Source organism: Miniopterus schreibersii, assembly GCF_964146895.1.
Source record: "Miniopterus schreibersii genome assembly, chromosome: 5".
Classification (NCBI taxonomy): domain Eukaryota; kingdom Metazoa; phylum Chordata; class Mammalia; order Chiroptera; family Miniopteridae; genus Miniopterus; species Miniopterus schreibersii.
The window spans coordinates 864,766-880,389 of record NC_138106.1 but is presented as its reverse complement, the minus strand read 5'-3'; the positions used below and the strand labels follow the sequence as shown (position 1 = coordinate 880,389).

General features: G+C 52.0%; 1 protein-coding gene across 4 annotated transcripts in view; it reads left to right on the top strand.

The window, feature by feature from the left end:
- The window catches only part of TIAM1 (TIAM Rac1 associated GEF 1), a 216,376-nt gene that overhangs the window by 143,470 nt on the left and 57,282 nt on the right, over positions 1-15,624 (top strand). For all 4 annotated transcript variants that reach the window (XM_081137622.1, XM_081137620.1, XM_081137621.1 and 1 more), the window contains 4 exons: positions 1,747-2,194; positions 5,957-6,129; positions 10,027-10,251; positions 11,826-12,011. In XM_081137622.1, coding sequence (XP_080993748.1) covers positions 1,747-2,194; positions 5,957-6,129; positions 10,027-10,251; positions 11,826-12,011 — 1,032 coding nt within the window. The remainder of the gene's footprint in view (positions 1-1,746; positions 2,195-5,956; positions 6,130-10,026; positions 10,252-11,825; positions 12,012-15,624) is intronic.

Genomic DNA, 15,624 nt, shown 5'->3' with positions numbered 1-15,624 from the left:
TACTAGAGAGGGTTCCTGTATGTCCCACACCAGTTGAGCGTGAGCACCTGGCTGAGGTAGTAGTTGCCAGGTTTTTCCACTGCAGTTACTCTTTTCCCACCGTTTGCATTCTGTTGTTTCGTGTTTTTTTTTTTGAAGATGTATAATGTGATGACTTAATATACATACAAATTGTGAAATGATGACTACAGTCAAGTTAATTAACACACCCAGCACCCCACACAAGTACCCTTTTGTTTTGGTGGTGAGAATTTAGGATCTACTGTCTCAGCGGATTTCGGGTATAAATGCTGTCTTATTAACCACAGTCCCCCCGCTGCACATCAGATCCCAGAGCTCATTCATCTGGGAGTTGGGACCCTGTGGCCAGCATCTCCCCACTTCCCCAGCTCTCAGGCTCCGGCAGCCACGGTCCACTCTCTGGTTCTGGGGGTCTGATGTTTCAGGTTCCACCCGTGAGGGGATCGTGCAGCGTGTGTCTTTCTGTGTCTCTGGCTTGTTTTCGTGCGTGGCTGTGCCCATCTTTCCCCTGCTCACTTAGTGTCTATTTGTGATGAAGGTGAAGCCTGAGGTCATGACTGACTGAGATGTGCGGTGTGGCCATACCACCTGTCTGGGCCTCGCACCTCGCACCGGACAATATCAGCCGTGTGGCTTGGTTTGTTCCACCCCCTGCCTCTCAGCACACTTGAGCCCAAAGCATTTGTTTTTAAGGCAATTCAGAACATCCTGGTCGTTTTTATTTTTTCAAGCCATAATTAACTATTTATGAGACTGAAGGGTCAAAAACCGCTTAAGCCCCCAAACCATATCTTACTTCGCCATCTCTTGTCTCTCTCATGCTCCCGTTCTCTGCCTTGGAGAAAAGTCCACGAGACTGTGGAGCTGGTCCTGTCCGATGACGCTGACGTCCTTAGCTCCCCGTGATTGCTGCCATTATGTTATTATTGTTTATGGGGCTGCCTGTAGCTCTCGAGAGCAGTTAGGATTCTGAGTTCAGGGCAGACCTGCCTGTGGCCGGAAATCTTCGGCTCCGGAGCTGGGGCAGTGCTCTGGCAGTTCCCGACGGGTTGGATCTGGGAATCGATACCCTCAGCGTCTTGGCCGGTGCCCGGAGCTGTCCCTGGGCCCAGGGGCAGTGAGGAGCGTCGCTTTGGGCTCTGCGCATCCCGGCTCTGAAAGGGCGAGGTAATTGGAGAGCCTGCCTTGGAGCTGCGGGCCCCACAGACTTATTTAGCTCCAGTGCCAGTGAGAGGCCGCTTGTTTTCAAGTAGCGCAGGGCTTAGGGCATGAGGACTGTCGCCTGCGCCTGGGATCTGGGCCCCTGCTGGGTGAGTGGCTGAGCCGGGGCCTGGCTGTGGTTTTGGGCACCGCACTGTAAAAGCGTCTCCCCACCAGGCCCTTTATGGTTTACAAAGTGGTACCAGCTGTACCCCGCTTACCCAGGCTGTGCCCTGCTGCGCTGTAACCCCTGCTGGGCGGTTCATCACCCTGCAGAAGTGCCCGGAGCTCGGGGCTGCTGGCCAGGGCGCGGGGCTCCGGCCGGTGACCCGGGCGCCTCCAGAGCTGACCCGCAGTGAGTGGGGTCCCAAGTCAGGCCAAGGACAAGCTCCGTGTCTCCAGGACTCAGTGGCTGGCGGGGTCTGGCGGCTGGGGAGGTGCCGGCGCTCGCGGGGTTTGCGCCCCGGGTGGAGGGGGCTGCGGGCCGGGGCCCTCCGCTGACGCGTCTTCCTCCCTCGGCCCCAGGATGTCCACGCGGGCGACGGCAGCGAGCTCGCCGACAGCGGCATCGAGGGCGCGGCCACGGACGCCGACCCGCCGTCGCGGCGCTCCACGGCCACGCGCTCCAGCTACTCGCCGCCGCCCGGGCGCGCCTTCGTGGGCAGCGACAGCGGCAGCAGCAGCGCGGGGGACGCGCGCCAGGGCGTCTACGAGAACTTCCGCCGCGAGCTGGAGCTGAGCGCGGCCGGCGAGGGCCCCGAGGACGCGCGCTCGGCCGGCTCCGCGCACAGCGACGGGCGCTCCAGCGGCGCGCCCAGCTCGCCCGGCCGCTCCGACGTGCTGCGCGCCGCGCGGGGCACCGTGCGCAAGGCGGGCGCGCTCGCCGTGAAGAACTTCCTGGTGCACAAGAAGAGCCGCAAGGTGGAGCCGGCCGCGCGCCGCCGCTGGAAGCACTACTGGGCCTCGCTGAAAGGTGAGCGCAAGGGCCCCCCCCCCCGTGCCCCCGGGCGCCCTCCCTGTGAGCTACACGCGACCTCCCAGGTGCCCTCCAGGTGCCCTCCCTGTGCCCTTCAGGTGCCCTCCATCCTGCTCCAGGTGCCCTCCATCCTGCTCCATGTGCCCTCCAGGTGCCCTCCCTGTGCCCTCCAGGTGCCCTCCCTGTGCTCTTCAGGCGCCCTCCATCCTGCTCCAGGTGCCCTCCCTCCTGCTCCATGTGCCCTCCCTGTGCCCTTCAGGTGCCCTCCATCCTGCTCCATGTGCCCTCCCTGTGCCCTCCAGGTGCCCTCCCTGTGCCCTTCAGGTGCCTTCCATCCTGCTCCATGTGCCCTCCAGGTGCCCTCCATCCTGCTCCAGGTGCCCTCCCTGTGCCCTCCCTGTGCCCTTCAGGTGCCCTCCATCCTGCTCCATGTGCCCTCCCTGTGCCCTCCAGGTGCCCTCCCTGTGCCCTTCAGGTGCCTTCCATCCTGCTCCATGTGCCCTCCAGGTGCCCTCCATCCTGCTCCAGGTGCCCTCCCTGTGCCCTCCAGGCACCCTCCCTCCTGCTCCATGTGCCCTCCCTGTGACCTTCACGTGCCCTCCATGTGAGCACCAGCTGTGCTCCATCCCTGCCTGGTCGCCTCCACCGCACCTGCACAGAGGATAGTGTCTTGGACACTGGCTTAACCATCACTGCATTGGGCTTAGGGTACTTAACAGGACATCTGCCCTCTAACGCATCTTCGCGTTCCTTACAGCACTGGTGGCTGGGGGCACAGGGCACTAGGGGACCTCCAGAACCTCATCTCTTCCTTCATGGAAACTCTGTGTCCCTGTGTCCCCCTCCCCACCCATGCTGCTCTGTGTTCTTTATTTTCCACAGTTGAGCCCAGGAGCATCTCATGTCTAGCATCCTCCTATATACAACTGGGTATGATGACAGTTTTGGGGATATGCTTAAAAAATTATTTTTTAATCATTCCAGTTAGTAAAATGCATCCCAAAGTGACCATTTGGGAGGGAAAACTTCAGCTTGAATCCTCTGGAATTGCCATTTTTTAGGTAAAAACACTGTGGAATATTAATTTCACAGGGTTCAACCTAATGCTCACATAACGTCCAAGCCATCCTGTGTTTGTGAAAAGTCACCGTTTTACAGCCACACGTTGAGTATTTGAGTGTGTGTGTATATAGGTCTGTTTACACATATATATATCTCTGTCTTTTCATTAATTACCACCCTACTTTTATATGTTGTCATTTATCATCATTTTACATACATTTTTGAATGTGTACAGGTGCATATATTTTTGTATGTGTCTACTTATGCTCAGTAGTACAGAAATTATAACACATCGTGATCTGTGTCGTAAAGGGAACAGCACTCCTCAAGCCCCCTTGGACTTTTTGTCATAAGCAGGTTTGGAACAGGGTTAGTATATGGGGGATAGGTTAGGTGGGTCCATAAGTGCAAAGGACAAGAACAGGACGAAGGAACCTGGGCTTATCTGGTACAGTGCACACACTAGACCATGTGATACTGGATTCCACCAGCTGTGGTTGGTGTGGGAACAGCCAATCCTAGAGGCACAGAACAGTGCAGAGCTCTGCGCACCGTGGGCCAAGCAGGGATGGGTGGGCCCCATTATACTGTGTTGGCTGTTGTTTTGATGCTTGAGAAACAGGAACATATTAATTAGACAATAGGTCTTGCTGCATGTCACAGTGGCCCACAGTGACAATGTCTTAAGCAAGACAGAGCTTTATTTCCCTCTTACCTCCCAGAGTCAGACCACCCAAGGTTGGTGTGGTAATCTTTACTGTGGTGTCATCAGGGGCCCAGCCTCCTTCTGTCTTGTTGCTCAGCAGTTCCTAGAGCATTGTCTCTGTCTGTGTCAAGCTGACTCACTAGTAAGTTCACATTCCAGTGGAAAAAATGGGGAAGTGAGGGCACTGCCTGGAAGTTGCCCACGTCTATCTTGCTTCCATTGGAATGAGTCAGGCCTAGCAGCAAGGGAGGCGGGAATGGCACCTTCCCTCCCAGGCGGTGTCCTGGGAGCACACAGCTGTCCCACAGAGGCCTCTCTTGCCTGTGTGTCCATTGCTGCTGCAGTTTTAGGGTGGGATGCCACCTTCCTTTTCGTGTCAGTTATCAGACTTGTGGGTTATGACTTCTTGTGACTACAGTTCCTAGAATGCCTCAGGAAGAGTCAGGTACTTTTTTTTTTTTTATATATGTTTTTATTGATTTTAGAGAGAGAGGAAGGGAGAGGGAAAGGGAGAGAGAGATAGAAAGATAGATGAGAGAGAAACATCAACATCAGTCAGCTGCCTTTTGCACGCCCCCTCTGGGGATCAAGCCCACAACCCAGGCATGTGCCCTTACCGGGAATCGAACCACAATCTCCTGGATACTAGGTCGATGCTCAACCGCTGAGCCATGCCGGCTGGGCCATATCATTTTTTTGGGAACCCTGCATGGACATGCCCGGGGCGTCCTGCCACTCATGCAGGGGCTGCCGCTGACACTTCTTAGCAACCCTTTGTACTGAGAATGAAAACTCGGAGCACCTGGGGACTGGGGGGTCCAGATTTCTCCGAAAATTCTTTCACTTTAGACAGAATAATTAATTTAAAAACAGAATTCCCTTTAGAATTAGGCTCTGGAGTATCTCCCTCGACAGCAAGAGGGCACCCAGATGATGCTCAGGGGAAGGTGAAGGAAAATGGCCTGTAGTTGGGGCACGTGGTAGCCCGAGTTGCTGCTTCATGTTAGTCTTAAAATTGGATAGGTCGGGTAATGGAGTAGAAGCCTGTTTTAACCACCTGCTGTCATGGATGATCATAAACCGCACTGAAAAATGATAAAAATGGCCATTTGTGAAGGCCACGGAGTGTTCATTGTGTATGTGCTGGGATTTGGGGAGGGTCCCTTGTTCACCATCCGCAGGCTTCTCCCTCTGTTCTCAGCCTGTGGCAAAGTCTCTCTGCCTCTTTTCTGTTGTGTGTCTGCTGCTCACTAGTGTGGTTTAATCCTGAAGATTATTTAGAGCAGGGTTCTCAGCAGGGGCACTGAGGCATTTTCCAGAAAGTTCTTTGCTCTGGAGTCTGTCCTGGGCGTTGTGGACGTTTAGCAGCATCCCTGTCCCCTGCCCACTGGACGCCCATTGGCACTGCCCCCCACTCCATTCCCACACCTGCAAAATAGAAAAGATCCAAGACTAAAAATCTGTCATTTCTTTCTTCATCCTCAAATCACCTGAAGCCAGTATAAAATATATTGTTTTCTCCGAGGGGATCATCCAGAAACCCCCAAAATCTCATTTCCTCATTGCACATCTTGTGGGACACACAGGGAAGGGTCTCTGGTGGGACCACGCTGACTGCCAGTCCTCGCTCAGCGCTCATCACAGTCCTGTGGAAATGTGTTCACAGTCACCCCTGGCCAAGGAGCCCTATGACCCTGACATGCCTGTGGGGACACGTGTGTAAAATATCCTAAAACAGAAATGAGTCTTGAAGACCCGAGGCCTGTGTGCAGGAGTCCCATGTGGTTCAGGAACCTGTGATTTAAACCCTTCGACTCCCTCTGAGCCTACCCATGTCTGCAGTACTGGCTCAGCCCCTGCTCTTTCCTCCCTGGATTTCACACACCCTCGTTTCCAGCCCTTTCCCGGTGACCGTCACCAGCCACGGTCTCCCCTGCAGACCTTTTGCTGCACGGCCACCCGACACTCACGCAGCCCCATTCTGTTCCCAGGGTGCACGCTGCTCTTCTACGAGAACGATGGCAGGTCGGGGATGGAGCCCAGCAGCGTCCCCAAGCACGCCGTGTGGGTGGAGAACAGCATTGTGCAGGCCGTGCCCGAGCACCCCAAGAAGGACTTCGTCTTCTGCCTCAGCAACTCCCTGGGCGACGCCTTCCTCTTCCAGGTGAGTTGGGCATTTCCTTTCCAACCTGAACCGGATCCTTCCTCTCCTGCCCTGTTTTCCCGTTAGTGGTGGGTTTTATCGGTGGCTCCTTATAGAGACAGAAGTGATGAAAGACAAAGCAGACGTCTGGGTAGAGGTCCAGGAATGACTGAGCTCCCAGGAGCCTCCAGAGTAGTGAAGCCCGCAGAGGGTGTGGGTTGAGTTGGAGAACCTTGCTCTGCCTGCCACGGGTTGAAGGATTTCTCACTGTGGTCTCGGTATCATTTGCGTAGCAATTTAGGAAGGGATCTGAATTCCTTAATTTAAACAGCATTTGAGCTGCCAAGTCTTTTTTTTTTTATCATAATATGTTCTCTTCTAATGCTACTGGTAAAGGAAAATAATGACACTCCAGAAATGACTGGCTGTTCCCAAATGGTTTCTCTTTCATCTTATCAGATCTTTGTACCTAATGTTCTGGCAGTGTGAGTGCTCATTGTATTAAAAAATGCTAACCTGCTAATGACTTCAGGGTTAGCTTGTGCTCTTACAGGGAATCCTTTGAGTTTGGTCAGTTGTAATACACTCAACTAGAGCTCGTTGTGGTGTTTTGTTAGGAAGGCTTCCTTCATTAATTTCCACAATCAGGAACTACTCAGACCTTTATTCTCTGCTTCCTATGTGCTGTGCACATCGCTGTTGGCCATACTGAGAAGATTTTTGACATAGTTCCTATGCTTAAAAGTGTTTACCTATTGTTATACTGGAGACAGACACGGAAAAAGATCTTTATAGTGTGGTCAAGTCCGACAGTGAATGTTAGGGCAGGGACAAGTAGGGTGAAATGGGCAGAGAGGATATTCGATGCAGAAGAGAGATTGGAACAAAGGCATAGAAGAGAGTAGTAGGTTATTTCACCAAGTTTCTGGGTTTGGTCCCTAAAGTTATTTCTATTTGGGAAATTAAAGTAATATATATAAAGTAGTGATTCTGTTTGTGAACAGAAAAATATCTGTAATTCTTTCTTTATGATATAAAACACACGTAAAGAAGAGTACACACAACATAAATGGATTCCTCAGTGAATCTGTAACCACCACCCAGGCCAAGAAATAGAAGTTTCTGGTGCCCTGTAAGCCACCCATTGCCCACATTCACACATGCAGCCCACTAGGTAAGTAGAATGAAATGTATTTTATCATCCAGGCCTGGACACTTTTGTTTATCTGGGAATATCTTTATTTCTCCTTCCATTTTGAAGGATAGCTTTGCTGGGTATGAAATTCACAATTGACAGTCTTATTTCAGTGCTTTGAAGGTATCATTTAACCGAGGGCAATCATCAGGACACTTTAGAGACTATACAATTTTGGGACTTATAGCAGCACTATTATTAACAATTATGCCAGGATAATAGGTATAAGTTGCAACATATTGTGTGTGTCATCTCTTTGTTGACTGTATGCATCACTAATATCTTTTTCCACATTGTGGCTTGCTTTTTTACTCTGTTCAAGGTATCCTTTGTTATACTGATACTTGTACATTTTAACGTACACTCTCATTTCTCAGGCCTTCCTTTATTGGCAGTACTTGTGTATTCTATTTAAAAAATCCAGCCCTGGCCTGGCGGCTCGGTTGGTTGGAGTGTTGTCCTGTACGCCAAAGGTTGCAGTTTGATCCCGTTAGGGCACATACCCTAGGTTGGGGATTTGATCCCCGCCTGAGGTGTGTATGGGAGGCAACCAATCAATGTTTCTCTCTCACATCGATATTTTCCTTTTTCTCTCTCCTTTCCTCTCTCTCTAAAATCAATAAAAACATATTTCAAGTGAGGATTAAAAAAAAAGAATGATTTTTAAAAACCTACATGCTCTCGGTCATGAAAATATTCTTTCATATAGTTTATAAACAATTTTTTCTGCATCTGGCGTAGCTTTGTAATAAGTGGAAACCTTGCAAGTGAGACAATGCCTAACTAACAACAACAAAGCATCTTGTCATATCAGCAGCTCTGTTACTGAGCACTTACTTACGCCGCCATCTACATTGTGATGTACAGTGTGAATCACATTTAACTTTGTAGCCACCAGTGAGTTGGACGGTGTCCATATTCTGACCTGTGGATGTGGATCGTGTTCCCCATATGGTGACGCTGACGCTTACAAAGGCCGATAATTGGACCCCAAGTCGCACAGTTGCTGAGTGTTGGGTCTTGGTTTAAACCAAGCCTCTCTTTCCCCTGTGCCTCTTACTGCCTAAGGATATACTGTGTATCCATTGCTAACACAGGCAACAGTGGCTTTTCTCATCCTTAGAATTATGTGGCTCACTGGGAATATTTCTAAATCACACCTCAGTTGTGGCCATTCTGGGTCACGGCACAGGTTAGATATAATCTGACTGATTTCAGGACACTCCCCCCTCCTTTTTTTTAAAATCCCCACCTGAGGATAGATATAGGGTATCCCAAAAAATGTATACACACACTTTGAATAATTATAAAGGCAGTGTTTATTAAAATACATTTCATTTTCAAAATTGAGCTGTTAGCTGTTAAAGTGTGTATACTTTTTTTTCGGACACTCTTTTTTTTCGAAAAATTGATTTTAGAGAGAGGAAAGTAGGGGAAAGGGAGAGAGAGAAAGAGAAACATCAATTGGCTGCCTCCCACACGCACCCCGACTGGGGATCGAACCCACAACCTGGGTATGTGCACTGACCTGGACCTGAACCCACGACCCTTTGGTGCACAGGACGATGCCCCAACCAACTGAGCCACACCAGCCAGGGCAGGACGTTCTCCTTTATACTCACCTCTGATACGAATTCCTTTTGAAACGACCTTCCTGGCCACAAAATTGCTGGTTGACTCCACCCATTTGGTCCCATTGAGTAAAAACCCTTTTGTGGCAACACAGGACCTTATTCATGTGAACCTCTGTGTCCTCTTGTTCCGGGAAATTTTTATGCACTTACGTGGGATAGAACACAGAGTGAACCTTTTCAGAGAAAATTACCGCTGTGGAGGCCATGAGGGCGTTCTCTACCTTCCACTGATTATAATCTGCGTACCTTGGGAGGGGCCGCCTGGAAGGAGACCTGGGGGGGGGGGAGAAAGCATAGAGCTCAGCCATGATTATGGGAATAATTTATAGGCTGTTCTAGCCCCCGGGCTCAGTTCAGCGCAGTTTCCCCAGCCCGCATGCTGCTGATCGGATGCTGTTACCCAGGCCTGCCCCTGGACAGGAGACTCGTGTTACCAGCAGCAGGAGAAAAGGGGTTTTGTGTGCTGGGTGGGGGTGGGAACGGGCCGAGAGGCAGTGGCCGAGACAGCACGTGCTGGGCCGTGTGCACAGGGAGGCAGTAGCTCTGCATTTAAACCATTTGAACTACAGGTCTTCCCTCCGACTGGAGGCCAGAAACGGGCCCACCACCTACACAGGGCCAGTTCCTCTCAGCCCTCCATCTGTCTGTCATCGGGGCACGTCACAGACAATTCCAAAGAGCTCAGTGGCTTTTTGGTAACATATCCTAATATTAGTTTTTCTTTTTAAAAATATGTTTTTATTGATTTTAGAGAGAGGGAGAGCGAGAGAGAGATGGAAACATCAATGATGAGGGAGAAACATCGATCGGCTGCCTCCTGCACGCCCCCTGCTGAGGATCGAGCCCAAAACCCGGGCATGTGTTCTGACCGGGAATCGAAACAGTGACCTCCTGGTTCAGGGGTAGAAACTCAACCCCTGAGCCAGGCTGGCCGGGTGAGACTAACTTGTTTTATTAGTGATGTGTGCGGGAGGTCAGGTGAGCTGACCCCGTGGTCTGTAGACCTGTCACCTTGGTGCCCCGAGGCTCGGCGGGAAGCGCTCATCCCGGTAACCGACCAGGCGGCTCTCCCTCGCCCTCCCCCTGCAGACCACCAGCCAGACGGAGCTGGAGAACTGGATCACCGCCATCCACTCTGCCTGCTCGGCCGCGGTCGCCAGGCACCACCACAAGGAGGACACGCTCCGCCTCCTCAAGTCTGAGATCAAGAAGCTGGAGCAGAAGATCGACATGGATGAAAAGATGAAGAAAATGGGCGAGATGCAGCTGTCGTCCGTCAGCGACGCCAAGAAGAAGAAGACCATCCTAGACCAGGTGACCACTCATCTAGACTAAACCATCCTAGACCAGGTGACCACTCATCTAGACTAAACCATCCTAGACCAGGTGACCACTCATCTAGACTAAACCATCCTAGACCAGGTGACCACTCATCTAGACTAAACCATCCTAGACCAGGTCACCACTCCATCTAGACTAAACCATCCTAGACCAGGTCACCACTCCTTCTAGACTTCAGCCATCCTAGACCAGGTCACCACTCCGTCTAGACTAAACCATCCTAGACCAGGTCACCACTCCATCTAGATTTCAGCTATCCTAGACCAGGTAACCACTCCATCTAGACTAAACCATCCTAGACCAGGTGACCACTCATCTAGACTAAACCATCCTAGACTAGGTGACCACTCCATCTAGACTAAACCATCCTAGACCAGGTAACCACTCCATCTAGACTAAACCATCCTAGACCAGGTGACCACACTGTCTAGACTAAACCATCCTAGACCAGGTGACCACTCCGTCTAGACTTCAACCATCCTAGACCAGGTGACCACTCCATCTAGACTAAACCATCCTAGACCAGGTGACTACTCTGTCTAGACCACAACCATCCTAGACCAGGTGACTACTCCGTCTAGACCACAACCATCCTAGACCAGGTCACCACTCTGTCTAGACTAAACCATCCTAGACCAGGTGAGCACTCCATCTAGACTAAACCACCCTAGACCAGGTCACCACTCCATCTAGACTACAACCATCCTAGACCAGATGACCACTCCATCTAGACTAAACCATCCTAGACCAGGTGACCACTCCGTCTAGACTAAACCATCCTAGACCAGGTGACCACTCCATCTAGACTACAACCATCCTAGACCAGGTGACCACTCCATCTAGACTAAACCATCCTAGACCAGGTGATTACTCTCCATGTAGACTAAAACTGTCCTAGAAGAGGTGATCACTTCTTCTCTTTGTCTTCTATGAAAAGCCAGCTCTTGTAAGTCATATAATTCCCAGTGCTGGAAATCTCACTTTTTAAAAAAAATATGTTTTTATTAATTTTTTTTAGAGAGAGGAAGTGAGAGGGAGAGAGTAGAAATAGTGATAGAGAGCCTCCTGCATGCCCCCTACTGGGGATGGAGCCTGCAAGCTGGGCATGTGCCCTGACTGGGAATCGAACTGGTTACCTTTTGGTGCATGGAATGACGCTCAACCAACTGAGCAACACTGACCAGGGCTGGAAACCCCATATTTTTTACTACTTCTGCCTGGATTTGTGGCCCAGAGCCCGGTGCTGATGGGCCTGCAACTCTGAGAAAACAAATTCCATGCTCAGAGGACAGAGAGGAGCTGGTGACATATTTCTGTTTGTCACACTGAACGTATGGCCCCAGATCTTTGCAGAAGAACATGTAGCCTGTGAAATCTGTGATCCTCGACTTGCTGGTACCTAAGAAAAGTAGGGGAACTTCTGTGTACCCTTCAGAATGAAGACCGAGGCCTTTACAACACGTACATCTGTGGCGTTTGCGTAGGATAAAGCTGCTGACATGTTTTTCCTTCCCTCGCCGTTTCTTGTCCCGTTTTCACCACCACAGATCTTCGTTTGGGAGCAGAATCTCGAACAGTTCCAGATGGACCTCTTTCGTTACCGCTGCTACCTCGCCAGTCTCCAGGGTGGGGAGCTGCCCAACCCCAAGAGGCTCCTGGCTTTTGCGAGCCGACCCACGAAGGTGGCCATGGGGCGCCTGGGAATCTTCTCCGTCTCGTCCTTTCACGCCCTGGTGAGTGGCAGCAGATGAACGTTTGAAACCGTCCGTCTTCATGGTCGTGCTGAGCGGGACTTACCGAGAGTGTGGGGGGGTGTCCGGTGTGGAGGTGTGTCCGGTGTGGAGGTGTGTCCTTTGTGGAGGTGTGTCCTTTGTGAAGGTGTGTCCGGTGTGGAGGTGTGTCCTTTGTGGAGGTGTGTGTGTGTCCTTTGTGGAGGTGTGTCCTATGTGGAGGTGTGTCCTTTGTGAAGGTGTGTCCGGTGTGGAGGTGTGTCCTTTGTGAAGGTGTGTCCGGTGTGGAGGTGTGTCCTTTGTGGAGGTGTGTCCGGTGTGGAGGTGTGTCCTTTGTGGAGGTGTGTCCGGTGTGGAGGTGTGTCCTTTGTGGAGGTGTGTCCTTTGTGAAGGTGTGTCCTTTGTGAAGGTGTGTCCTTTGTGGAGGTGTGTCCTTTGTGAAGGTGTGTCCGGTGTGGAGGTGTGTCCGGTGTGGAGGTGTGTCCTTTGTGGAGGTGTGTCCTATGTGGAGGTGTGTCCTTTGTGGAGGTGTGTCCTATGTGGAGGTGTGTCCTTTGTGGAGGTGTGTCCGGTGTGGAGGTGTGTCCTTTGTGGAGGTGTGTCCGGTGTGGAGGTGTGTCCTTTGTGGAGGTGTGTCCTTTGTGAAGGTGTGTCCTTTGTGGAGGTGTGTCCTTTGTGGAGGTGTGTCCTTTGTGGAGGTGTGTCCTTTGTGGAGGTGTGTCCTTTGTGGAGGTGTGTCCGGTGTGGAGGTGTGTCCTTTGTGGAGGTGTGTCCTTTGTGGAGGTGTGTCCTTTGTGGAGGTGTGTCCTATGTGGAGGTGTGTCCTTTGTGAAGGTGTGTCCGGTTTACCACCACGTGTGGATTCCGACAGCCCTCTCCCTGCAGGGCTGTAGGTCTCCCCTTGACTCTGAAATTTATTACTTCAGCCCCTCCATAGGTTGGGTTGTTGTGCAGAGGAAATGTGAACAGTGTTGTCTTAAGAGAGCTCTTTGCAGGTAGCTATTGTTGATAACTCATGTCATCCTTGTTAGGGTCATGTTTTTTTTCAGTTTTTTTTTTTTAGATATATCTTTATTGATTTCAGAGAGAGGAAAGGAGAGGGAGAGAGAGAGATAGAAACATCAATGATGAGAGAGTCATTGATCGAGCCTGCAACCCGGGCATGTGCCCTGACCGGGAATCGAACCCCGATCGCCTGGATCCCAGGTCGACGCTCAACCGCTGAGCCACGCCCGGCCGGGCTAGGGTCATGTTTTTAACTCAAGTACATATTACTTATAATTAACCTTACGGAAATGGTAAGTGGAGGGCTCTCTCCTACACGGATGTCTGCCTGTCTCTCTCTGTCTCTGTCTCTCTGTCTCTCTGTCTGTCTCTTCCCCCCTCCTTCCCTCTCTCTTGCCCATGTACAAGCTCCTACAGTATGTATTGAGCACAGATCTTTGGAGAGCCCCCTTCTCACTTTATTTTTGCCGTTGTCTTCACGGCCATAAGTACCTCGCACGTTAGAGGAACGCGAAGGCCTCCCTGACTCCCCTGCGCAGCGTAGGCACTGGCTGGGGAAGGGAGTTTTCGTCCGACCCCAGTGGCAGGTTGCACAGCTGGGTCCTGTGGGTACAGCCTGTAATTTCATGTACTCGCCCAATTGCCAACAGCTTTGTGTACTTTAGGTTTCTTTTCTGCTCAAAAATTGCTAGGCGGGTGGCATGGTTTTAGTGGATCCGAGTCAACACCCCCTGAACATGAACTGTCCTCGGCCTGTTGGCTGTGGCAGGAAACGCGGAGCCTCAGGTTCCGGAAACGGCTTTGACCCCGAGCGCGATGCTCTGGCCTTGCCTGTCGGCTGCCCTTTGACCGAATTCCAAGCTGGGATTCACGGGAGGAGCCCGGGTTCTTTATCAATAGATCAGCAGCGTCATTCAGATAATGACGGTAGATTTACATATCTCAAGGATTCTTAAACCATTTCTGGGGTTATTCAGACCGGCACCCTGACTTGTTCTGCTGGTGACGGTGCAGGTGTGGTCGCCTGGCCACACCCTCCACAGAGCTGCCAGGCCCTGTGACGAGTCGGGTGCTGGGGTGGGTGCATCTAGGGGATGGGATGCTCTGTGGCTCTGGGACTGTTTCTGAGATCCAGACCCTCAGCCAGATCTCAGTTTGCCTGTTCAGCCAGTAAACCAGGGTAAAAATTCTTACTCACCCCCTCGTAGGAATGTCCTGAATCGAGGGAGCATTTGATGGAGGTGGCTCCCGATGCAGCGAAGGGGGGTTATCGATATTCATACGAAACCTCGGCGGGCCTCCAGGGGCCCTTCCCTTACTGGGCGGACAGCCTCTGGAGAAAATAATTGTGCTGCTGACCTACAACCTCTGTGCTGTAGTTTCTTCGAAGCCACTGGCTCCCCTCTCTGAGGAGGGTCGGAGAAGCCACTCGATGCCCCTTCCGTATCCATCCCGGAGCCTGTCCTGTCCTTTCTCCGTGTCTGTGACGCGTGTGCTCTCCTGGGACGCTCAGGCCGTGGACGCCTGGCCAGCCGCGGAGCCGGGCTGGACGTTAGTGCCTCCCTCAGGCTTTAGTCCGCGATTTTCAGGGAGATTTCATCCCGGGTGTGCGGCTGTGCCTGCTCCGTTCTTTCCCTGTGGGTCCTGGGTGCTGCCTGTGGGTCCCTGCAGACTTCTCCTCTCCGGGCGGGGTCCGGTTCGCACCCCGGGGCCTGTCCAGTACCCCTTTCCCGTTCAACCCTACGGTGCCTGTAGGAGGTGAGATTCCAGGCAGCGAATGTCCCCGTCTGACTTATCGGATATTTATTTTTACCACCTCTCCTCGTCGTTGGACCCCAGGGATTGTTTTTCCCCCTTGGAAAAAAAATCAGTGTAGCCTCTGTCTGGACGTATTTTGTTCCTACTTTTAAGTGGGGGCCTGGGGGGAGGAGGTGTGAGGCCGCGGTGCCCGGATGGGGTGGGGAGGGCGGAGATTTGAGCTGCAATTCCAGCGCTGTTCACGGGAGGGCCCCCCAGTAACTGCTGGAGGTCCCCGGCTGCCGCTCTGAGAGGCCGTCACCGGCACCGTTTGCGTTTGCACAGGTGAGCGGGACGAGAGTCCCCGGCTGGCCACAGAGGGGGCCATTGTCTGGAAAGATTGTTGAGAAACTCCCGTCCCTCGTCCCGTGGGATTTCTGCCAGCTCTTTTCTCAAAACCCCTTTGGTCGTTTTGAGTCACGATTGCCTTGGGGTAGCCGAGCACAGGGCCCCAGCAGGTTATCACTGTGAGGACCTTGCGTGAAGAGCGTTTGCTGGAGTCGGGGCTCACGGGCCCCGGTAGCGGAGGGTGTTGATGGTCGTGTGAGTCCTCCCCCCCCCCCCCCATCTGCGAGTTGCTGTTTAATTGCTGTAGCCGGGCAAGGTAGGGTGTCTTTCAATTCTCACCAAGAGAGTGAGGATATTTTTTCCATTGATTTTTTTTTTTTTTTTGAGAGAGTGGGGGGGGAACATGGATGTGAGACACAGTCATTGATAACTACAAGAATAAACTCTTCGTTTGTGTTCTCACAACTGTAAACCTTTTGCCCCACCCTGTATATGCGCTTGGGCGTATATATGGTGTATATGTACC